The following is a 27,115-nucleotide window of genomic DNA, read 5'->3' on the forward strand; positions in this document are numbered from 1 at the left end:
GCATTTAGTATCTGTTCCTGCAGTAAACTGAGACAGCCATAGCACAGAGAGGTTTTAAAGGTGAGTAGTTACTAAGCAGAAATTCAGCCTTTGTAATAGATTGCAATATACAGACAATTTTTAAGGGAAGTGGAAGGTGCTAGGGGTTTTTTGGGGCAATGATTGTTAAGCTGTTTTTTTTTTAATTCTATTAATCACTAATACAACATAACATAGACATGACTGGACATTGGATACATTTCTTAAACCGAACCAACTTAGTGAAAGTGATTTTCTTTTGTTCTGAAAAGTATTTTGTAACATGATTTTTTTTTCTTTTTCATTTTTGTTTTCTTAAAGCAGTTAGGTCTCAGGACGTCCATATGTCTAGAAATCAATTCTAGTTTATTTCATTTAACTCTAGTAGTTAGATGAAAGTCAGCATTTCTCAAGAACTTGTGAAATAGGTCTCTGTCTCAAAAGGAGTCTTTTTTTTTTCTTTTTTGCCTCTGATAGAAGGTACAGGGCTTTCTCTAAAGACATATGCTGATGGTTGCATATCAATAACAATGCTGGTCTTCAGACTTCCTCAGTTCCTACTCACAAGGACTTGGTATACATCTCAACATCTTCCTTCTAACAGCTTGGCCCTTCACACCTCCACAGGTTTCCCTTCTCCCAGATAGCTTTGTTCCCAGGAATGTCCCTCCCCAGTTTCACCTATCTTGCTATCTCTCTAGTTCTCCTATTGTTTCTCCATCTCTCTTGCCATAACCCTGGCCATGTCTTGCTGTGTGATATGTTTATTTCATTCTGAAAAGTAAATTGCTTTTAGTCAGAGGGCAGAGCTAGTCATTAGCTGACCAAAATTGACTATAGAGGTTAGAAGGAGTGTGGAAAGAGCGAAGACAGGAAGGAGTAAGTTGGGACTGAAAGAGGATCTTCCTCCCTTTTGTTGGAAGGAACTGAAGATGTAATAGGTGACTGGTAGCTTCTCCACAGTCCCCCTGATCATTCAGGTGCTTACTCCAATATCTGGTTCCCAAATGTTTTTGTTTGTTTTGTTTTGTTTTTTGTTTTTGCTTTATTTTTCAAGACAAGGTCTCTTTGTAGCTTTTGTGCCTGTCCTGGAACTAGCTTTTGTAGACCAGGATGGCATCGAACTCACAGAGACCCCCGTCTCTGCCTCCAGAGTAGTGGGATCAAAGGCGTGCGCCACCTCCACGTAGCTGTTACAGATGAACCTTGGGTGACTGTCCAGGCAGCCAGTTGTTTCTGTCACTTCTTAGTTTTAGAAGTTGTTTGCTCTGCACTTCCTGTTTTGTCAGATAATATTATACTCTTCTTAGGTGTCTTATGGAGTTTAAGATTGGATAGTTATAGTTTTGCTTGTTATCAGATTAGGAAAGAAAATTCACAAAAGAGGTGTAAAGTATATAAAGTTCAAAGGCATAAAAATATAGTTTTGTATTGATAATGCAAGTTAGGTTAGAAAATGAATTAGGTACAATACTTTGGATTTACCAAGATAGAATAGATAATGAAACATTGTCTCTGAATTTGCCAAATGCAAATGGACTGGACATTGTTAATATAATTCTTACCTCTATATATTTGTACATAGTTATTGTATTTGTTGTATGTACTTCTACTATTAGTTAAAATTTTTCATATTTATTTAGACAAAGGGGAGAAATGTATGATATTTGATGTCATTTTGAAAATAAGCTTTATTTGAGTCAGAGGGCAGAGCTAGCTACTAGCTGACCAAAATTAATCATGAAGGTTTGGAAGAGTGTGAACAGATAGAAGACACCAGGTAGTAAGGCAGGGCTGAGAGAGGAACTCAGGCCTTTGGAGAAAGGAAAAGAAGAGGTAGGAGATAAATGGTGGCTTCTCTACAGCTTCTCTGATCATTCAAGTTCTTACCCCAGTATCTAACTCCTGACTTTTTATTGATAAATAATAATTAGTAGATTGCTTCAATGTACAGTCTCCTTTCTCTCTCTGCTTTGTACACTTCCAGATGCCTTTGAATATTGTTTCTCTCCTATTCCTAATAAAAACCTTAGCCCTAATAATGGGGCTATTATGTTGACAGCTTCTTTACTTTGTCCCCTTGCATATAAAAGCTATATCAAATCTTTCTATTATAATGTTACTTGTATGCAAATTATATTTCCATATATAAGATGAAGTGTTATTTTAAAAATAAAACAACTCTAAGGACTTGATACAAAGCTTGTTGTGTTATTGAAGAATCACCCTGGCTCTATCTTAGACTTATAAGTTATCTTATAATAAAGACAAACTAGGTTCATTCATATTTATGAATAAACCTCAGTTTCTAAAAATATTGGACTGTGCCCTACCAGTGATCTAAATTACAGGTGGGTCTATACAGCCTGTTTCAGGAATGGCAATCTTGTCTTTGTTTCAAAAAGCTACATATAACCATTATACAACCCTACCTTTGTTTCTAAAGGTTATATGACCACCGTTGACTAGCTGTTATAGCTATGGCTACCTTGTACAGCTATCTTATTATCACTACCTGTTGTTATACCCACCTTGTAGCCATGCCTTTGTTATAAGAGGTCATTAGAACTGACTTTTCTGCTTATGTTTTGCTTCTGTAACCCTGTCTCTTTTTCCCATGAAATCCTACACATGACCTACAAATACTTTGTCTTTCTCACACCCAATGCTGACCTCTCAAAATTTGCCTTCGGGGAGTCATCCCTGAACAGGCATACAAAATCTTGCTTTAATTAGCTGTTTACGCTAAGTAATTTGGCCATGATGATTTGGGTAAGTGGTCTTTCTCCTTCCATCTTTGGGATTAATATTATAGACATGAAACTTTTTATTATGTTGAATTTTCTGGAACACACACACACACACAGAAATGTTACACTTAAGTTAAGCTGAGTGGTGATTGCTTTGGTATGGAGTGTTAATGTCCCACTAACTCAAGACAACACATGTACACACTCAAAACAGGCAATAAAAAGTGAGAAACAAATTTAACAGCTCCTTAATCATTTTAAAGTCACTCTGATTCTTTACTATATTTATTTCTGATTAATCACTTATTTGACCTTCTTAGATGTTAGGTATATATACTTTGTAAATTAATTAATATGTTTGCCAGAATCTTATATATCTGAAAACTATTGTTTATCTTTTAATATTCTGAATGAAGAATAGAAAGGAGCATCAAAGAAGACAGAAAAATTATTAACCAATTATTAAAACATTTCTACCAGAAAGATTATATATTATAATATGAAATTGGACAAAATGAACTTAATTTTTCTAAAACAATTATTTATTGGTTATAGATTAAATCAATAAAAATTATCAGTTGTGAAATGAATATTTTTCTAAGCAATTAATTTATTTTTAAAATGATTTTTTTCTTATTTTACATAGTTATCCCAGTTCCCACTTCTTCTCCTTCATCCCATATTTACCCAACCCTACCCCATCTACTCCTCAGAGAGAATAAGGCTTCCCATGTGGTGTCAACAAAGTCTGATACATCACTTTGATGCAAGACCAAGGCCCTATCCCCTATATTTGGGCAAAGCAAGGTAACCCTCCTAAAAGAATGAGCTCCAAAAAGCCAGTTCAAGCACTAGGGATAAATCCTGGTTCCATCACCAGTGAGCCCACAGACTGCCCAAGCCACATAACTGTCACCCACATTCAGAGGGGCTAGATTAGTCCCATGCAGATTCCCCCCATCAGTCCAGAGTCAGTGAGCTCCTACTAGTTCATGTGAGATGTTTCGGTGGGTATCTTCATCATGGTCTTGATCTTTGTTCATATTATTGCTCCTCCCTCTCTTGGGCTGGTCGAGGGTAGCTTGGCCCAGTGCATCACTGTGGATCTCTGCTTCTGCTTCCATCAGTTGTAGAATGATGACAATTAAGGTAGTCATCAGTCTCATTGCAGCAGAAAGACAGTTCAAGCACCCTCTCCACCAATTCTTAGGGTCTTAGTTGGGGTCATCTTTGTGAACTGGCAATTTTTCTAGTGTCAGGTTTCTTGCTAGCCCCATAATGGCTTCTACAATCAAGTAAACTCTTTTCTTCCCCTATCTGTGTATCACATTTGCTCATGTTCACCTTCTCACACTCATCCTCTTTCTCTCCCACCACCTTTTCTCTTCCCATACTCCAAATTTTCTCAGGAGATCTTGTCTATTTTCCCTTACTAAGGAGATCGCTGTATGTCACTTTTAGGGTTCTTCTTGTTACCTAGCCTTTCTGGTGTCATGGACTATAGGCTAGCTAACCTTTTCTTTATATCTAATGTCCATTTATGAGTGAGTACATATTGTATTTGTCACTCTGGGTCTGGGTTACATCACTCAAGAAGATTTTTTCTAGTTCCATCCATTTGCATACAATTTAAAGATGCCATTGATTGTTACTGCTGGGTAGTACTCCATTGTGTAAATGTACCATATTTTCCTTATTCATTCTTTGGTTGAGGATCATCTAGGTTGTCTTCAGGTTCTGGCTATTACCAATAATGCTGCTATGAACATGGTTGAGCAAATGTTCTTGTGGTATGGGTGTGCACCCATTAGGTAAATGCTCAAAGTAGTATTGCTGGGTCTTGATGTAGATTGATTGCCAATTTTAAGAGACTTACCATACTGACTTCCAAAGAGCCTGTACAAGTTTGCTTTCCCACCAGCAATGGAGGAGTGTTCCCCTTACCCTACATTCTCTCCAGCATAAGCTATTATTGGTGTTTTCTACCTTAGCCATTTTGAAATGTTTAAGTTGGTATCTCAGATGCATTTTGATTTGTATGTCCCTGATGGCTAAGGATGTTGAGCACTTTCTTAAGTTTCTTTTGACCATTTGAGTTTCCTCTGTTGAGAACTCTCTGTTTATATCTGCCCATCATTTTATAATTGGATTATTTAACATCTTAATATTTGATTTTTTGACTTCACCATTTACAATACCCACAAAAACATATAAAATATCTTGGGGTAATGCTGACCAAAGAAGTGAGAGACCTGTATGAAAGAAACTTTATTACTTTGAAGAAAGAATTTGAAGAAGATATCAGAAAGTGGAAAGATCTTCCATAGGTAATACCAATATAATAAAATTGGCGATTTTACTAAAAGCATACTATAGATTCAATGCAATCCCCATCAAAATCTCAACACAATTCTTCACAGACCTCAAAAGAACAATAACCAACTTCATACAAAAAAACAAAAAATCAGATTAGTGAAAACATCCCTGTACAATAAAGGGGCTCCTAGAGGCATCATCATCCCTGATTTCAAGCTCTACTACAGAGTTATAGGAAGGAATATAGCTTGGTTTTGTCATAAAACCAGACAGGTTGATCAATGGAATTTAATTGAAAACCCTGTTAATAATCCACATACATATGAACACCTGATTTTGACAAAGAATCTAAAATTATACAACGGCAGAAAGAAAGCATCTTCAACAAATGATGCTGGCATAGCTGGATATCAACATGTAGAAGGATGTAAATAGATTCATGTCTATCACCATGTACAAAACTCAAGTCCAAATGGATCAAAGACCTCAACATAAACCCAGACACACAGAACCTCACCGAAGAGAAAGTGGGAAGTAGCCTTGAATACAAGGGCATAGGAAATTAATATTTCTGATCTGACCTTTCATGGATATAAATCAACATTAAAACATCTTTCTGAAATAGACGCTATGCACTTACTGATGAGATTGAATGAATGTGGTTTAGATTCTTTTTACGAGATGGTCTCACTCTGTAGCCTAGGTGGGTATCCGACTTGATGTTAGCCTCCTCCTGCAGGCTCCCTAGTACATGACCTACATGCATGAATCACCACATCTAGTTTTGAAATATATGATAAGACCATCATATATATATATATATATATATATATATATATATATATATATATATATATATATATAGCCTGACAGAATATAGTTTGAATTGTCAAAACAACTTAAACTTCCGTTTTAGAGTAGTTGACCATCATCCATAAAAATTTCTTGGTGACACTTAGGAAAGGCAGAAGCAGTTAACCAATAGATTAAAATGATTTATTTAATAAATTTTAAATATCTAATGTAAGAGCCATAGAAAAAGAACTGTTCACCAAAGACAATTAATTCCTTAAAACTTGTATGAAAATGCTTATGGGAAATATTCTAAGCACACATATGCTTCCATGTGAAAATTCACACAGGTATCAAGAATGAAATATTATTCAGTGTGAAAGTAAAAATGAGGTGTTATACCAATTAATGACACAGAGGATATTAAAATGCAAGTTAATATTAGCTGAAAGGAACAATCAGAAAGAAGAGTATGTGTTGCAAGGAGAAGGCCTGCTTGTTTGTCCCGGGTCCCACCACGTTAGTGTGGTGAAAGCCTCCAATTCCTTACCTCTCGTTTTCTTTTCAAAACAAAAATCAAATAACATTATCAGCTGTGTGGAAACACTGTGAAGACTTCTCATTGCATATTGGAATAAAATTTAATTTTCTGCCATCATAATTAATTTCCACTGTCAACATAAGTGGATTAAGAAACATCCAGGGGATTAGTGAGTTGCTCCTTTGAGTATGGGGTGGGGCAGAGAGGATTAACCAAGAATATGGTATGTCCTAAGCATATTAGGCAGCATATTAGGGGTTGAGACTGAAGAAAAAGGGAAGAAAGAGAAAACCAGATGAGCATGGGCATTTATCTTTCAGCTTCCTGGCTACTGACATGATTTGTCCAGCTGCATTAGGCTCCCTTTGGCTCTGTGAGAGACCTGTACTCCTCAAACTGTGAGACAAAAAAAAAAGAAGAAGAAGAAAAAAAGAAAAACCTTTTCTGTCTTAAGTTTTTGTTTTTTTTCTTTTTTCTTTTTTTTTTTTTTTACCAAATTTTGTCTTTGATTTTGCATGTGTGTATAAAGAAGATGGACAGATAGAAGATATGATTGTGTGTATCAATGGGCATGTGTCCATGCTTGTGTGGATGTTAGAGGATAACCTGTGAGGTTGGTCCTCTCTTTCTACCTTAAGATAGGATGGTGGGATCTCCTGTTGTCTGATGCTGTGTACCCAGACTAGCTGGCCTTAGTCTTCCCATTGTGCTTATTACAGACATATTCATCCCCAGTTTTACATGGATTCACGGACTCTGAACCCAAGTCCTCATGATTACACACCCAGTGCTTTTCCCACTAAAACTTTTCCCAACTCCCCTGACAGATAATTTGTGACAACAATGGCAAAAGTAACTAATGCAGCCTCCCATATAATAATAATATAACATAAGTAATGTGGGAGTTCCCTCTGTGTGTTGCTTGTGTTGGTTAATGAATAAACATTCTGCCTTGGGCTAATGGGGCAAAACTTAGGTAGGTGGAGAAGATGGAACTGAATTCTGGGAGGAGAAAAGCAGAGTGAGAGAGACAGCATGGATCTGCCTGAGACAGACACTAAGAATTTTACCCAGTAAGCCACTGCCACATAGCAATACACAGATTAATAGAAATGGGTTAAATTAAGATGTAAGGATTAGCCAATAAGAAACTAGAAATAGGAGCTGGAGAGATGGCTCAGTGGTTAAGAGCACTGCCTGTTCTTCCAAAGGTCCTGAGTTCAATTCCCAGCAACCACATGGTGGTTCACAACCATCCGTAAGGAGATTTGGTGCCCTCTTCTGGCCTGCAGGCACACATGCAGACAGAATACTGACAATACTGTATACATAATAAATAAATAAATCTTTAAAAAATAAAGAAACTAGAACTAATGAGCCAAGCAGTGATTTAATTAATACAGTTTCTGTGTGGTTATTTCGGATCTAAGCTAGTCTGGTGGCCAGGACAACAAGCGGCTCCTTCCCCTGCAACAAATATGTGATTCCAACTATATGACATTGCTCAAAAAGGGTAATGGGTCAAAAAGTGAAATAAATAGTCACTGTCCAGGTGTAAAGGGGAGAAAATGCTAAACAACCAGAGTTAAGGAACAGAAATTTCTGAACAACTAGAACACAGAGAAATGTTTAGGACAATTAAATCTGTCTGCTTAATTACCATGGTGTGTTCATGTTGTTTGAAATTTGCTGAAACCTGTACTGTGGTAGAAGTGGATGGTGGAGAAGCTCAGGGAGATCTACCTTCACTACTGGATTATTAGCTACTGATTGATTTAGGGAAAAGGGAAACCATTGCCATCAGGTTAATAACTTCTGATTACCCAACCAGGACACATTGGAAAGCTCCAGTGCGTTGCTTACACAAACAGTCACAGACCTGAATCAAAAGTCATGACAGAACAATGGGAGAGTGTTGATAACGGTGCGGAAAAAGAATAATCGGACTATATGTATTATTTTTATTTAAATTGCCAATTAAAAGGTTAACAGAAAACAAAGATGGTGAGAGCAGACAATGAGAGCAGCATCTCATGGAGAGGCTGACATAGATATACACAGGAATTTTAAATGAAATTCATAATGAAAGATGCAAAATCTGGAAAGGTATCAATCAATTACAACATATTTATAGGCTGATATATAATACTCACCCAGTCATTTATCAGAAAGACAGTATTGGTATCACAGAATATATGTCATAACTTACACAATTGCATTTATCTTGGAGCTCAATGAAAATTTCCAAATTTTAAACCTTTTCTACTTGTTAATCTTTTTTACTTTATTTAATAATTAACCATTGAAATTTCTTTCTAGTCCTATGTAGGTTACTTGTGTATTTTTTTAACATTATGTTTTACATTCAGATAGGCACTAACATTTGTATGCTATTTATGCAGATGCATATGCACGGATATAGATAGGTAGTCTACTATGAAACATCACAAATAGGCTTATTTGAATGGTTTTTTAACTTTAAAGCTTTTAAAAGTCTGTGTTAGAGCCTCTATGGAAATTTACGTTATTGATGGGATGCAATTTGGGATAGTGAAGATTATTGCTTATCTGTTCATGTCACTATCTCCAGGGTTGATTTATTTATGATCAGTTCATTTTTACTGAGAATGGTATTTTGTACAATAATAAATTTTAGTTATTGACTCACAAGTTAATTGAGTTAGTCTTCTTATATTTTAACAAATTACGGGAATTTGTCACTTGGTTCATTTTTTCTTTATTAACTGCTGCTTTGTTTCTTTTCAGTTTGGTAATGAACATGAAAGTGAGCTGAGCCAAGTTTTCAGTGATGCTTCAGAATAAGAAGTACAGAATCTTCACTCTTTCCTTCATGCTTCAATGAATCTAACAAATGGGCAGTTCAGTCACATTAACAGTTACAGAAGCACACATAATGTTGTCTGTAATTTAAATATAAATTGGACTTCTGATCTAGGTCTGGACATGCCAGCACTGTGTTAGCTACATTAGCATAGGACCATTAACTAAGGTGACTTTATGTATTCCATGTAGAAGGATTCATCTGTCTTTGAGTTCAGAAATTATACAGAAACCAAATGTGGATGAGAATGATGTATATGTGTATACAAGTGTAATAGTTAAACATCCTTCTAAACACACTTATCAAATTAACACATGCTGATCAGAATAAATTTTAAAAATTAAAAATCAACACATTCTGCTTGTATAATATTTTCAAACAAGTGAATGTAGTATGTGATTTTGGATAAGATTTTTTTTAAAACCTTAATTTCATATATCCAGTTCTATAAACTAATTTTATATGTAATTAACACTTAAAATTCAATTTATTTGTATTCCCGGAAGGCACAAATATAAATGGTAATTGAGGTATATTTACCTACTCAGAGTATTAACAGTTTAATGATACTACATGGGAAAGAATAGCGAAATACCCCCTTAAAGCAATAATTGCAAAACAAAGTAAATAGAAAAATATATAAATCATCTATAGATTAATATACACACTTCCACTTAAAATATACTAGAAATTATAGTAATATCATACCTAATATAAATAGATTTAGATAAATATAGTATTTTAAATTAGCTTTTATAAACATGAATATGTTATATTCAGTTTTATTATTTCAGATTTAAAAAGATCTGAAGTATAATTTGTTGCCTTCTGGAATTTTATTTAAAAATTTACTGTATTAAATAGTTCTTAAATTATTCAAAGTATTTTTACATATTTTCTTATTCATAAATGGTAATTAACACTTGGTTAAAAAAACTCTGAAATATCAATTGTGTTTTTCTTGAGTACATTATTTATACTCATAGTTATTTTATGTAATCTCTGTTGAAACCATAATTGTCATTCTCCTTCATTGTAATGCACTTTGACATTGTTAATGATGGTTCTTTCTACTTTCAAAGTGCATCAGATCTGAAATTTAGCTTCATATTAGCCTTAGACAAAATGCCCTTTCAAGTACTTTGTTAATTTTTGGCCTCTCTAAGCAGATTTCTCTCAGAAACAGAAAATAACTGCTACTTTTAATTTTTCATTTAGGACAAGTGGATTTTATAAATGACCCTGAATTAGTTATAGAAGAAAGAAAATTACAAAATAAACTACAGTCACTAATATATTTTAAAAGGGAAAGCTTAAAATTTTTGGAAAAATATACAATTTAAAATTTAACTTCATAATTTATAACCTTAAGGAATCTTAAGAATATAATATTTGTTTTGAAAAATTTGCATAAAAGAACTACATCATATTTTAATAATCTTCATGGTATTTAAAACCATCTCCATTTCAATCATATTTGTAAAAATCCAAACATTCATTACTGATTTTGCTAAAAGTCCAGAAAAAAATGTTAATGTCAAACTGAAAATGTGGACTTTTAATTCTGGGTTCTAAAAGACAAATTTTCATGAAAAAAAAAAAACCTTGTACTTAAAATATATGCTAAACATGAATAACCTGTTTTCCTAGAAACTTTTCCAACCTGGCTCCTAGGGAGCTGCAGCCTGGCATCCAGAGCAGAAGTAACAGCGGGGTCTGGAGAGCTGGTCTCTTCAATGCCTTCTGGAATTTTCCCCCCTTTTAGCAGTGTTGGAAATAGGTCTGGAAAAGCATAGGAAAGCTATATCAAATTTTCCTTAGGAGGTGTTTTTTGTTCATATTGTTTTGGCAATGTTGCATGGTGAAGGTGCTATATGGTATGACATTTAATATTTATTTTAACTAATGAGTTTTCCATATTCACCATATTGGAAAAATCTTCAAGATAAAAAGATTTCATTTTATTCATTTAAATTAAGAAAATTTGAAAACTTAATAAATAAGCATCCTTAGAATCACACATACACGGATGCAAATTCTAAAGGAAGCTTACCTAGTTAGATCATGTTCTTGATACAAACTGAACTATGTTTCAGAATAAATAAGGACTCTGATACTTTATACTTAAAATTTGGGTTTCCAAGAGTATTTAAACATTTATGATTTTCTACAACCTAGTAAATATTAAATTAATTTACTAAGTTATTTCTACAAGTATTACATAAATATAAAATAATATTAACATAAATGACAGTTAAAATATATTTCTGTGTTAACCCCAAATCAAAATGTCAATAATTGTATTTTAACAATGAATTTAAAATATACTTTAGATCTATAAAGCATCCATTATTTGTTAATAAGCTTAATTAATTATAACATAATCTATGTTTTACTTTGATTTTTCTTAATATCTATTAGAAAGCGAGGAATCTAAAAGTGCACAAGGATGTTGTTGGTATTGAAATATGAGATCTAGTGAAAAGAAACAATATTAAATGTTTTTTGAGAAGCACTTATTAAAACAGTTACCACTAAGACCTTAAATGCTGGGTAATTTGTTCATTTCAAGTTATAGAAAACTTGAGAGAACTTTAGGGATCAAAAACTATTCAGATCTCATAACATGAGTGCGAGTAAACTGAAATGATAAAGGTGTTTCTTTTTGATGTTAATGTAATAAATGAAGACTTAATTTCACAATCCTTGGAATAAAAGTAATACATTAAAGCTATGACACTTAAATGATTGTTTATTTCCTGGCCTATATTCTCATATTTCCTTTAGCAAAATGATGTTTTTATTGTTATTTTTTGATAAGTACTTGTCAGTAGTCATTTTCGCTATAGTTGCCTTTTTTCTAGTGATATTCTCTTAGTGTATGATTTTCCACAATTTTTAACTCTTAACTACATTAAAAATACTAAAACAATATTGGAAATATTTAAAATACATCTCTTTCCATTTTTCATATTATTAAAATAGAGTAAAATCGCATTTATACAATACTTAGTATAAACCAGTAAATTAGAAAACTAGTGGGAACATTTTTCCACTTAACAAATCTAAAACTCTAGATTTGACTATTTCAAAATCATAACTAATAAAATAAACCAGGCTGAGAAATTAGTTCTGAAAAACAAATTATCACTTATTGAGGTGGTAATTTATAACTAGAATAAAAAACTCAAATGTGTTAATATAAATTCTTCAGTATTGTGGTATAATCAGATTTAATCAAAACTTATTATTAAAGACTAAAATGAAAAAAGGAAGAGTAAAACTTCAAAGTAACAAAATCTGAAAGATATTCACATTAACCTCTTATTAGGTTTTAAAAAAAAGACCAAACTTCTGTTCAATCAAAGTAAAATATTCTATTTACTAGCAACTATCTTGTCAATCCATTATTTACAAATTTATTCCTTCGTGCAACTAAAAGCAATTTAAAGGGAAAATAATTTTCATATTTTATTAGAGAAACTCTGTCATTAGCTTATTTTTAGCATGAACAATGCGTCATTGGGGAAATGGAATGGTGATTTAATGATAGAAACTTCTATGGTTAAGGTGTTCACAAACACTACACAGAATTTAGCACTGAACAATCTGGTGGATCTGAGAAACTGTGGGAAGATGGGCGGTCGCAAAAAGATGTTTACAATTCTACAAGGGAAATTTTCAACTCGGTCTTTTGAAATATAACCTGATAAAGGGCAGAATGTTAAATATCTTTTAAATATCTAGAGATTGATATTAAAATAGAAAAATATCAGAGCAGTGTGAAGACTTACAGGTTTGATATGTTCAATCCTGATTAAGGTCAGAAAGTTCAAATTTATTATTATTCCTCAAGGACAAATACTGATTGTTTGGCCAAAGTGTGGTTACTAGATGTCTTGCTCCTCAAAAGCCAGACAGCAAGATGATTGACTTAGGGTGTGATTACCAGGTTTTTTGAGATGCAAAGAGGAAATTATATTTGCTTCTTGGTATCATGAAAACTTGTGCCTTCCTTTGGGGGGGTGTATATAAGAACTGAAATTAATAAACTTGGGGCCTTTTGCTTTTAGTTGCAGTAGTGACTGGAAGCCCTCTTGATGCTATCTTATGTCTATTTCTTTCCTCAATCCACGCTCCTCTTCTCAGGAATGGAGTGATAAGTCTGGACGTACCTGACAGAGCAGTCTGATTTTTATCAGTATCTCATAAAAGTCTGCTCAGTGTCAATTGGCAGAAGGAAGTAAAACCTAAAGGACTGAAAGATCAGATAATAGAAGAAACCAGGAAAATGCTTTGTTGCTTAAACAACAAAAACCTTGCTCTATGAGAAGGCTTTCAGAAACTAAACCAAGCATGCTTGTTTATCAAGTCAGTAGTATTTTGTTGATAGCAGCAATGAAAAAATTACCCTTTACTATTGATCATTTAATTGAGGTTCTATGGCTGTAATTGATTCTATGGACTGAATGGTTTTTGTCTACACCCACAGGATGAATTGCCATCTAGTCAATGCTGTGTGATTTATAGAGGTTTGAGAGGTGATTAGGACTTGAAGGTGGATCTTGTACATGTTGGCATAGATGTCCCTTCCCTTCACATGTTGATCCTCAGCAGTTGTATGGAGGAGTTACTGGATCATAAAGGTGTTTTCTTCATGAACAACTTAATTTATTGATGAGTTATTCATAGGTTATTAAAAGGATGGTTTGTATCATGTCCCCTGGACTGACTTTCTCTCACCTCCCCTCCTTATTTCTCTCCTTAAATACATCTTATGAAACCAGTTTTCCACCTGACAATATAATGAAAGTTCTAAAACCATGAGACAAACTGGTACTCCCCTTTCTTGAGCTTTGTTTTTCTCAAATATTCTATCACAGTGTTATAAAAGAGATACAACTCTACATGAAACAAATTAGTACCCATATAAAGGAGAGTTCAGACACTCTCTTATCCTTTCTACACAGTGAAAGGCAGGCCCATGAACAAGGAGCAGATTCTGACCTGTCACTGAAAGCTACCAGTTCATGGATTCTGCAGTGTCAAAAAGATCCATAAAAAGGTATATTTATATATTAATCTACCCAGTTTGTGAATTTGTTATAACATTCTATAGAAAATAGTACAGGTATTATAGCAAGAAAACATTGATAAATTGGCAAATGCTTGTTCCTTTTCTTTCAGGGAGAGCATGCACAGGTAGTAACTGATAGAAGCAACCATCTAACCTTATATGCAAAACTGTAATTAATTAAAAGAAATAATTTTATTGTTTTTATTGTTTCAGAATTTCAAATATTCATGTTGTGATAAAATTTATCCCCCTCTTCATCTCCCCTCCATAACCTCCTAAATTGTCCCACCCCATCAATTTACCTCCCATCTACACTCATACACACACTGACAAAGCCTAAAAGGAGTGACATTCCTGGATAAAATTTCTCTCTTCCCTGCACTAGTTGCCATTAATTACCAAGAGCTCCTCATCTAGGGTGGAACCTCATGATCCTCCACCTATTATGCTCTCATGCTGTTTTGACCGGCTTGATCTTGTGCTGGTCATTACATGTAGTTACAGCTGCTGTGAACTCATGTATGCAATTGTCTTGCTGTGCCCAGAAAGCATTATCAATACAATAGTCCCCATCTACAATAGTCCCCAACTCTAGTGACTTTCATAATCTGCTGCCTCTTCCCTTAAACAGAGAATAAAATGGTATTTGTAGGAAGGTAGGATGTTCTAAGCAAAAGTCCAAAGAAAATAAACTAACATAAGAATAATAAGCAAGTTCATAAACAGTGATGCACATAGATAACCCTACAGAGTAAATTAGGACAAACACAGTTGTATCACTTTAAGGTTTCAAGATTCCTAACAAGAGGGGCAAGCGGCTGATAATCAATCAACAGAAACAAGTTTACATGTAGGTTGAAACCAGTTTCAATTTAAGTGTCAAAATAATTTAGTAATAGAGCAGGTACAGAAAAATCTATATAAAAAAGATTATTTGGTGAATGAATTCATGAAAGCCTGAGATAATGGAACACTTCATATGGCTTTACTGCGGCTGAGGTATAACCTTCACCTAGTTATATCATGAGCATGGAGTCTCCACAAAATAGGATTGGGACCCGCATAGAAGGACCTCAAGGAACATACCGTATACTTGAGAGATGAAGACTGGGAAAGGAAATTTCATGTAATAGACATCCACTCTTCTTTCTCAAATAGAATATAATGTCTCTAATGTAAAAGGTGGAGAGCTAGCAGGACGAAGAAATAAGATGAGCTGAAAGTCCCAATGTTTTTGATTACTTGTTGGAACATAAGAAGTTGGATTTCCTGGATTTCCTGGTTTTCCCAGCACATGGAAGATAAGGTTAGGGTGGTTCTGGAAAGTCTGCCACAGAAAGGGGAGTATAAAATATCACTGTCCCCACACATCACTCTTACCTGACTCAAACTGTACATATACCAAGTGACAGCAGAAACAAATTAAGCCAAGGAACTAATTAAAGATTTCAGCATGCAAATCAAAGGAAGATAAGAATATGAAGTACAAATTAAAGTTTCAAGAGGCTTAAAAAACTCGTTGTTTTCAACTGAAATTCACAAGAAACCTGGTTTCAGAATAAAATCATACCTGCATATGGAAGTTTGAATAAAATTATATCTGCATATGAAAGTTTTGTTTCTAAAATCAAGTGCAAAATTGAATATGCTGACACCCCTACCATAGCCCAAAAGTAAACTTCTGAAAATCAGCCATCTGCAAAATATCTAAAATGACAAAATACAGGTTAAATACAGTAACCTTATTAGACTGTACAGTAACAAGTCAATACTCAGAGAAAGAAGGAAAATGCAGCCAAAGACAAAGAACAAATTATGACCATTGAAGTTAATAAGAAAAATAGATGTTGAGGTTTATTCTAATGAACTTAAAATGATAAAGATAAATCTGTTAAGCAGTCCACAAAATAAAATACGCCCCCCCCCAAAGTGAACTAAATTCTAGAATAGAAAAATAATCTGCTATGGATTATCATTAGTTAAACTAAAAAAAACACACACAAAAATGCTACAGAAGAACAGAGTTAATAAATCTGAAAAAGCAAAAATGAAGTGGATCTTCCCTGAAATACACAATGAGAGAAAAAAAGTGATTAAATGACCAAAAAGTAAAGCATCCACGACTTGGCCCTTACATACAGCTGTTTGTGACAACAGCTGGAAAAGAGACCAAACTGAGATGTAAATATTTTTAACAATGCACAAATTTTATGAATTTTCATCACAAATAAATCCATATTCAGCAAATATAAATAAAAACTAATATAACCTTGTTTTAAAATTGTGGACTTGGAGGCATAGGATTACAGATAATATTCATTTGCTATAAGACCAAATTAAAATTACTGAGTTACTTTTCAGATGGTGAAGTAAATAGTACAGTTACTGGAAGAGTGGGTTGTTGTTGATGTATGTGTGAGTCTACAAAACCAACTTTAAAAAATAGATTGCCTATAAGATACCAATAGAAAATTGTTGCTCTAAGGAAGCAAATTGAACTCATGATGCATTTTCCCATTTTTACACAGCTTTTAAAACAGCATTTTTGGCATAGATAAACCATTTTGGGATGGTATAGATACTAAGTTGCCCTTCTTTCTGTGAGAGACAGACTATATAAATAAGCACTAAAGGTTTCTCTAATGATGATGAAAATCATATGCACTATAAACATTGAGAGACTACCATTGGAAATGTCTAGGATGGTGAACAATGGAGGAGTCTTATTACAGAGTTTTAGAGTAAAGGCTTACTATGATATTCAAGTCAACATAATAATTTATGAAGTAATCATTAAAGTTTGTGATTTAAAATTGCATATTGTTTTTGCTATGTCTTATTTTATTATCATTCTTTAGATGCCAGTGTGTTTTTCAATGAGAGAGAAATGGTGTGGACTTAGAATTACAGGGCAGGTATGGAGAAGATCTCAGAGGAGTTGGAAGATGGAAAATTATAATCAGAATGTATTAAGAAAAATCAATTTCTTTCGGTTTTTTGGCTTTCTCTATGAAGAAATGATCTTCTTTCAAAATGAAGATCCTGCATTTTGGGCTAAGCTGGACTCTAACTCACAGAAATCTGCCTTTCTCTGCCTCCTGAGTGGTGAGATTAAAGGCCTGTGCTACCAATACCCAGCAAGAAAAATAAATTTCTTTAAAGAAAGAAAAAAAGTAAAAATTACACATTTTATTTTACTAAATAAAATTCCATACATTAACATAAAAAACTATCATTAGACTTAATTTAGAAATTAATTATGTAGACTTGTTTATGAGATTGACTAATTTATTGTTTTATAACTATTTTTATACAGTTTAGAGAAAACAAAAACTGTTATTTATTATTTTCCAGTATAGTATGAATTCATTTATTTTTATAAGGTAAGTGCAGGTTGGTTAACAATAAGGAAAATTAAAAACACTGTCATTGTTGAATTTCATATATATTTTTATAGGTACAGTCATATATATGCTATGTAGTCAAAGTCTAAGAGGTCTAAACAGAGACAATATTGTTGAATATTTGCATTATATTGGTTTAAATTATTGAATGATAATTTAACTTAAAGAATTGTGAACCAAGATAACTAATATATAATGCCATTTTGAATCTATAACATTTTGAGCTAAACACAATGTTCTTCCTTACGGCTACATAAAAGAAAATACTTATTCTACTATTCTGGAAATTTTAATTAAAAAATATTTCAAATGGTTCCAAATTTTACTTATTTTAGTTTGACTTTTTTATAGCACTGAACATACACAAATACACATATACACACGTGTGCATGAGTGCTCACACACACACATACACACTCCACTTTTAAAATTAGTATTCACACTAAAGCATATAATGTTATAGGCTATCTAGGTATCTATTTCTGGGATGAAACACCAGGAACAAAAAACAAACAAACAAACAACAACAACAACAAAAACCTGGAGGTGAGTTTTACCTACAGTTTCAGTCCATCAAAGAAATAAGTCAGGGCAGGAATCAAGACAGAAATCTGGAGGCAAGGACTGAATAGGGATGCTGTGTATTGACTTGCTCCTCATGACTTGCTCTGCCTGCTTTCTTACAGAACCCAGGATTACTTGTTCAGCAGAAGATACCATCCACTATGATCTGTGTCTTCCCATATCAAACATCAATCAAGAAAATGCACCACAGATTTGTCAATAGGCCAATTTTGTGGCAGCATTTTCCCAAAGTCCCTCTTTCTAAATGAATTAGCAGGGCACACCAAATCAAATAAGCACAGTTTATAGAGCCTCACAGGGACTGAGCAACAATTATAGTGCCTATATGGGTCTTTGCTTTTTCCTCTGCATATTGTTATATTGTTTGTTTAGGGTTTTCTTGGCACTGCTAATAGTGGGAGTGGAGGAGACTCTGCCTTTTCTGCCTACTCTTGGGACATTTTTCCTCCTACTGGGTGTTTCTTTGAGCCTTCATCTGAGGGTTTGTGCCTGGTCATACCATATTCTGTTAAGCAATGTTTGGTTGATAGCCCAGGGAAGTCACCTCTTTTCTGAAGGGAAATGGAGGAGTGGATCTGGGAGAAAAGAGGAGATGTGGGAAAGGGATGGGAAAAAGATGAGGGAGGTGAAACTGTGGCCAGAATGTGTTGTATGGGAAAAGAATAAGAGAAAGATAGAGGGGGAGATAAGCAGAGAGAGACAGAGAAAGGCACACACACACACACACAAATAGAAAGAGAGAGAAAGGAAAAGAAATAAATTTCCATTGGCACAGGATGTTAGAAAACCTTGAAAAACAATTCTGTGATATTAAGTAGACATACAGAACACACACTATGAATTAGTATATGAATAATAAAATTATGTTTTCAACCATCCTTTACCTTCTAAATCTTTACTACAACATAATATAAGAGTTGTAAACATGTTATGAATTGTTCTTATCTAAAGACCAAGGAAAGGGAGTATAGATGTCTTCATGAATATATAAAATGTGCTTGAACACATTGTGTATCCTATTGTGAGGGAGATTCATCTAAAAGAATAAATTAAATTTGTTTATTGATTTAGGATCATGAGATAGAACCTTTGGAAACAGATCAACACTAAAGAAATCTTCCAAAGGTAGAAGATAATTATGCCACTAAAATTTTTGCATTTTCTATCAATTAATAGTTATAAAGTAGTTAACTTTAATTTTAAAAATTAAATCTATCTTATTATAGTATAACAAGAGAAAAATTATTTAAGTGTAGTTTTGCTACATATTTTAAATAGTTTCTTAGACAATTTGTCTTATTGAGAAACAAATGGCATTACAAATTTTGTTGTCCATTAGCATACCATCTAAGTCTTTTGAGTAATCTTAAAAATATCATTACCCACTTAAATGCCCTATTGTTTGTGTCCTCAGTACTGCAATAGATTTCTTTGACTATATTACCAAAATAGTTTTAAAGTAATTATTATAGTTAACTATCTGATAACTTGTAAAGATTTTGTCATTGTTTTGCATTTGTTGTTTCTTTTCTGTAAATTTTAAAGATACTGTTAGAGATAAAATAAGGCTTATGCACTCTTTCTCTTCTTCTATATTCAACACAAAGTAAAATAATTCAAGTTATACTTAGCAGCACAAAAACTTAGAGCAAAGTGATTTGTCAAAAGAAAGAAACACCAGGAAATATACTATAAGAAATGGACACCTGGTTCTACTTTGGCCAAAGGCATGCATTTTTATAGCTAGGAAGTTTGAAATAGTATTTAATACCTAAAATTATTGTAGTCAATTATAATTGCTTTTTCAATAGGCTTTAAAAGATAGTTTCTCTTATTGAAATAGACATAAATATATATTTAAAAATTCCCTAAAGCTAAATTAAATGAAGTGACTAAAGAAGTCATTTTTAAGCAAGAGACAACATTCCTCTGTAGACAGAATTAATGTGGTTATGAATTTCTATAGAACTTATTATCTTGTCACAAACTTTAATTGAATTCTTCCTAAAACTTTTTATTAGATATATTATTTTCAGACATGTAAATGTAATTCTTGCTCTTAAACTGGATTCTATGAACTTTAATCATTTCCTAAAAGATTCTTAATTTTGATGTTCAGGAAACTAGATTTTTACTCTAGCATAGAATAGCATTCTGATATATACTTAAATGTTATATACTTCCAATTTCAGAGCAAATAATATATGCCATTCCATTTTCAACAAATAAAATTTTGTACTTATTTATTGAAAAATGGCCTTTACTCTATTGGTTTTTTATGTTTATGAATGATGTAGAAGGGTGAAGAACAATATGCATTAGATTTGGTTTTGTGTAAACTATATTCGCCTTATTTTAAGTATCACAATGTGACTAATTTATTAATATAACAATTCTTCAAATTTATATATTTATTTGAATTTACCACAAAATTTATTAGGAACACATTAAAGTAATTATGGAGTATTTAAATAACTTTCCCCTTTAAAGAATATCCATCTGTTATTAGAAACAGATTCAAATAAGATTGTGAAATTAAATGATGAATCAAAAGTCCCATATCATGTTTGTAAATTATTAGAGTTGTTTGATGAACTCTAATATACAAGCTAGAATTTATACCTTTTGATCAGCAAGAAAATGTCTAAAAACTGAATGCATTGCTGTGGATCTCTGTATCTGCTTCCATCAGTTACTGGACAAAAAGAATTTCCCTAGCACAGGCTTCTCCCTAACCCCAAAATGTCTCTCTCTATCAAGATATCCCTTTCCTGGTTCTCCCCTTTTGTCCCTCCCCCAATTGAATCATCATGTTTCCTATTCTAATGTGGGCTACAATTCTGTATTCTGTGACTATGTTTTAACACCATTGAACTATAAAGAAAAGCTCTTTTTTTTTCCCTATAGCAGGGTAGGATATATAGCTAGGTGGGAAATACAAATAGAGTGACAGGGAGAAAGAAGGCAGAGTCAGACAGATGCCAACAGCCACTGGGGAATTAAGATGTAAGGTTACAAGCAATGAGCATTGTAGCAAAACATAGAATAATAAAAATGGGTAATTTAAATTGTAAGAGGTAGGCAATAATAAGCCTGAATTAATAGGCCAAACAATATGTAATTAATATTAAGCCTCAAAGTGGTTATTTGGAAACTGGCAAGCATGATAGAAACCTCCAGTTACATTCTTCCCTCATGTTTTCTTCCCCCTCCCTTCACCCCTACCTCCCTTCCCTCCCTGTGCTCCCAATTTATTCAGTAGACTTTTTTTTTTTTAAATTTCCCCTTCCCAGAGGCATCCATTCACATCTCTCTTAGGGTCCTCGTTGTTACTTAATTTTTCAGGAGTTGTAGATTAAAGCCTGGTTAGTCTTTCTTTATTTCTAATATCCACTTATGAATGTGTATTTACCATTTTTGGTCCTGGGATCCAGTCAGAGAGAGGGAGGAGGGATTATACGAGCAAAGGGATCAAAATCATGAGGGGAAAACCACAAAGACAGCTGACCTGAACTAGTGGGAGCTCACTGACTCTGGGCTGACAGTTGGGGAACCTGCATAGGACCAAACCAGATCCTCTGAATGTGGGTGATAGCTCTGTGGCTTGAGTAGTCTGTGAGGCCACTGGCAATGGCTCAGGCTTTATCCCTAGTGTATGATTGGCTTTCTGGAGCCCATTCCCTATGAATGAATGCCTTGCTCAACCTTGCTATAATGGTGAAGGCCTTGGCCTGCTTAAGTTGATATGCCAGACTTGTTGACTCCTCATGGGATGCCTTACCCTCTCTAAAGAGTGAATGGGAGTGGTGGGGATAAGCTGGGGAGGCAACATGAGGAGATGAGGGAGGAGGAAGTATGGTTGGTATGTAAAATTAAAAAAAAATTAAATAAAAAACAATGCATAAATGAAAACTTATAAAACTGAGTAAACAAATTTCTAACAGTATTATATAAGTTTGAAAGCACAATCTTATAAAACCAAGCTGTGTTCATCTTCACAAAATATCAATTTTTATAATTTAAGATTTTAAGGTAATAAACTTTTTATTTCCATCAAAAATTATATCATGAATGAGATATTCATGAAATATAATTCTAATATGAAAAGGATAAATATCTGTGACCATTGAAGTGATTAAAAATACAAGGTTTCCACCTCTGTTGAAGATTGCTGTTCGTTTTATTCATACTTCATCAGTAATTTAGGATACCATTTATAGTATAATAATTTATTTAACAACTTATAGAATAAACTTTAATAAAATGACTGTTTATTAAGTTTTCAATGTCTATCAACTCAGTATTTTCTTTGTGAGAGTTAGTTTCTGATTGCTCCATGTTGTCTCCTCTCTGCTCCCTTCTTCTGGGTGCTCTAACAAAGACTTTATTTGGTTATGTCTCACAATGAAAAATAGTTTCAGTAGCCAGTGACCCCAGCCCACACAACTAACCCTCAAAGTTCAGGGTTGAGGCCACAGCATAGCAAAGCGAACTTAGAAACTTTCTTTACAGACTGAAATCACACATGCGCTGTTTGAGTCATGCTCTTTTGTCTCCTGCTTTTCTTAATTCTATTTTTTTTTGCCCTAATTGTCTATAATTTCTTAGCTCTAATTCTCTTTCTCAATTATAATTCCAATTCTCTGTTACAAATCTCTGTTCCAATTCATTTTTGTTCACATTATTTTACATTGTTTCTTCTTCTTCTCCTTGTTCTTCTTTTTCATTTTCTACATTCTTTATCCTTATACATTCTTGTTTTTCCTACATTCTTTCCTCTTCTCCACTCTTATTTCCTCTTTGCCACAAATACATGGGAGTGGGAGTACGGGTGGGGGTGGGAATGGGGGAAGGGAGAGGGGGAGAGAGAAGGGAGAGCTTGGAAGAGTGGGAAGGTGAAGATGGAGGAAGGGAAGATATAGGAGCAGGGAAAAAGATATCTACATTAAGGGAGCCATTTTAGGGTTAGCAAGAGACTTGGCTCTAGAGGGGATCCCAGGTGTCCACAGGGATGTCCCCAGTTAGGTCCTTGGGCAGCAGAGGAGAGGGTGTCTGAACTGGCCTTGCCCCACTATCACATTGATGATTATCATGAATATCACCATAAAATCAGAGACCCTCATCAGAGGAATGGACTGAGCTCCCAAGGTTCAGTTGAAGAGCAGAAGGAGGGGGAAGATAGGCAAGGAAGTCAGGACCACGAGGGGTTGGTCCACTCACTGAGACAGCATGCCTGATCTAATAATGGGAGCTTACCAAATCCAGCTGGACCAGGACTGAACAAACCTGTGATCAAACCGGACTCTCTGAATGTGGCTGCCAATGGGGACAGACTGAGAAGCTATCGATAATGGCACTGGGACTTGTTTCTACTGCATGTGCTGGCTTTTTGGGACCCTAGTCCATTTGGATATACACCTTCCTAGGTCTGGAAGGAGGGGGGAGGGCCTTGAACTTAGTACAGAGCAGGATATCCTGCCCTCTCTTAAGGAGGGAGGGGAAGGGAGGAGGGTGAGTGGAGGAGTGGGAGGGGAATGGGAGGAGGGGAGAAATGTAAATTTTTGAATGGAAAAATTAAAAAAAAATACTTACATACACAGTCACACACATATAATATATATATATATATATATATATTCATTTATAACTTGTTAGTAAAAAAAAGTAAGCTTAATTGGTGACTGACAACAGCTGTGGATTGTAAAAGTTTGGCTTATCTCTTAAAAGAACAACTACAAAGGTTACAAAGGGAAGAAACTAAACTAATGAGAGATCCAAGGAAGAGGCAATAAATACATGTACTATTTTACATTTCTTAAGTGTGACTAATAATATTTGGACATGGTTATTCAGTAAACAGTCTTTTCTTATCAACTGAATCTCAGGACCTAAACAAAAAGTTAGTATACTGAGCTAAATTCTTGCATCAAAAATTGTACAAAGTGTTAATTGCTATTCTGGGTCAGATTAGGGAGATGCCAGTAAAGAAAGCTTAGAGAAGCATCCGTCACTAATGATCTCTGGAAGGACTATGCTCTACCACAGCCAGACATCTGAAATATTGTTCTATAAAAGTTACCCTCCTGTGATCCTTCCTCAAGGACATTCTGTCTGATGAATTTGCCCTGTCAGCCAGGCTAAAGACAAAGAACAGATCTCTAAGTGTTTTTACAGTACACATGGTAAAAATAGATTTAGTTATGAAGCATAATTTAGTATGTATCTGTTCATTAAAATTGTACAACTAAATGAGATGTCAACTTTCTGACCACCCACAAATATGTGGAGTCCACAAGACTAAGGTGTAATCATGAAATTACATGTATACATCACGTTATATTACATGGTAATAGGAAATATAGTTGCTATTATTGCACACGTTAAATTACAGATGAAAGTGATGGTTTACAGAGTAGGTGGCCCTGCAATCAGTTCTGGTAGGGATCCTCCAAGAGAGAACCATTTGTCTAGTGGGTTGACATCTGAATTATCAATTTCTGTAAGCTTTAACTGCATCAGGGCCCACAAGAGCTCATGGCAATCGCTCCTGACAAATAGTTTTCTGTGCATTAAGCCGCAGTAGATCTCACTAATGTCAGATCCTCTGATGATGGCTATTTCAACTTCCTTACTCCGTCTCTCCTCTCCTTCCTGGGATTGCCTGTGGCTCCCTTTGATACTGCTACATTCATTTTTTTTTTTCACAAACATTCAGTTACTATGGTAAGCCTTTTATGATCCTATGTACTAAAACAAAAAAATACCACTATGTTGGTGTTGGGAAAAGCAAAAGTGTTTTTTTTTTTAAGACAAAGGATGGAAAAATAGCTGTGCAGCTGCTTCCTACTTTTGTAATGGTGAGAACTTTCAATTATCCTAAGACTCCCTTTTCTCTCCCAAAGATAAGATTTCATTTCCTCCTATCTCTACTCACACACCTGTTAATAACGTTGATCGCTTTTCAAAAGCTCTGTCGTCTCCAGATCATAAATCAATAAGTCGATTTAATTTCTCCTTGTAGGTGTCCCTGGTACCAAGTAATTCAAATGTGTTAATAGCATTTAGTTATTCATGAAGACATATACATTCTTTCCATTTACTTTTTGAGACAAAAATATTTCACAAAGTTTTGATGACTTGATTTAAAGCATTTAAATAGTAAATTATTGTCTGAAGGCATATTATTTAAAACATTTTATTAGAAAGCATCTTTAAAATGTTAAGGAAATTTATTATGACACTTTGCATCTCTAGAGTCCTGAAATGTATATAAACACATATGATGCTGGCTATTTCTATTCCCAGAGCTGTTCATCAGCAGAAAAACAGGTTCAAATTAAAGAAAATAAATGTATATAATGTGCCTAAAGGTAGCATTTGGAACAAATACCTACATGGTATAAGCTAGTCCTGTAATTGCTGCTATATAGTGGCAATTATCTCTGCTGTCAACCATAACTCATAGGTATGTCATAGAATCAACACATAATAGAATAAGAAAAACTATCATTTTAATTTTTGCACCCTAAGACATAGTCTGGAATTATAAATAATATTTTATGTTTGTTTTCTTATCTATACAATTGAAAGCCACAACAGACAATTTTAGAAAAAATTAAAAGATATAATTGGAATAATAGTTGGACAAAATTTGTTAAGTGAATATACAGAGCATGGTCATGCCATTAATGCTATTAATAGCAATTCCATAATCTACATGAAGAAATAATCCCCTTTTCTCTATAAAAATCCTAAATTATTTCATGTACCATTTTCAAAGTGCTTGAGCTTGTTGAATGATGCCTAAGGTTAACATTAAAATATAAACAATATTATGAATAATGTAGAATAAAACCTAAGAAAATGTTAGATATCATACTTCCCCTATTTAATATTCTTACTAGCCTTTCTTTTCTCTTAATTATTTTAAACACGCCATGTATTAATTCTTCACATCACCACATCTTCCTAATTGCCTTGCAAAAGAATTTAGATGATCTTCAACACACTTTCAGGATCTGTCCCATGAACACAGTGTCTGTGGGGACAGGGTAAGATAACTTCACTACAGAGTGTTTATAAATCTCTGAATATTCCTGGAAACAAGAAGATTCTTCAACCTTGTCTTCTTACAAATTAATATATTGTTTTCTTTGGCAGGAAACTTTATACTAAACTCTTGACTTGTCATTTAGTCCTGTCAAACTTATGATGTAGTTTACAAACATACAGAACCAAATTTAATTAGAAGTATTCTCATACCACTCTAAAAACACTAAACTTAACTTTAATAGAAGACACTAATCTAAGTATTATATTTGATTTTCAACTTAAATCTCTAGAGATTTCATCTGAATGAAGATGTTTTATGGTTATTTCTAGCTTATTTTTAATTTCTAGCATATTGCTATTTAAAGCCATAATAATTACTAAAGGTTTCTAAAATCAGTTTTGTAATTATTTTTAGTTACATGGCTTAAAATTCTTAAATAGAAAAGCTTTGACTATGGATCAAGAAAATGAAGTAGAGGGGTGTGGAGAGATAGATCAACAATTAATAAAAAACACTGACTGCCCATTGAGAGATCCTGGGTTCAATTTCTGGAACCAACTTGGTAGATAAAGAGCACATAAAACTCCAGTTTTAGGGATCCTCACACTCCCTCTAATCGTCATGGAAATAGTGAAGCTTATATATATATATATATATATATATATATATATATATATATATATATATATATATGTATATATATATGCAAAATGCTTAAAACACTCAAATATATATAT

General features: G+C 33.8%; 1 protein-coding gene across 3 annotated transcripts in view; it reads right to left on the reverse strand.

Annotated features, from left to right (window-relative positions):
• Epha6 (EPH receptor A6) overlaps positions 1–27,115 on the reverse strand; it is an 895,033-nt gene that overhangs the window by 769,350 nt on the left and 98,568 nt on the right. Inside the window, exon 3 of one of the 3 annotated variants that reach the window (XM_075950493.1) lies at positions 10,923–11,041. The exons of 1 other annotated variant lie outside the window; for it this stretch is intronic. In XM_075950493.1, the coding sequence (XP_075806608.1) occupies positions 10,923–11,041 (119 nt within the window). Of the gene's footprint in view, positions 1–10,897; positions 11,042–27,115 lie in introns of all 3 variants that reach the window. One more of the 3 variants, XM_075950569.1, reaches the window with a different exon arrangement.

The sequence above is a fragment of the Microtus pennsylvanicus genome, chromosome 1, assembly GCF_037038515.1.
Source record: "Microtus pennsylvanicus isolate mMicPen1 chromosome 1, mMicPen1.hap1, whole genome shotgun sequence".
In the NCBI taxonomy this organism is placed as follows: domain Eukaryota; kingdom Metazoa; phylum Chordata; class Mammalia; order Rodentia; family Cricetidae; genus Microtus; species Microtus pennsylvanicus.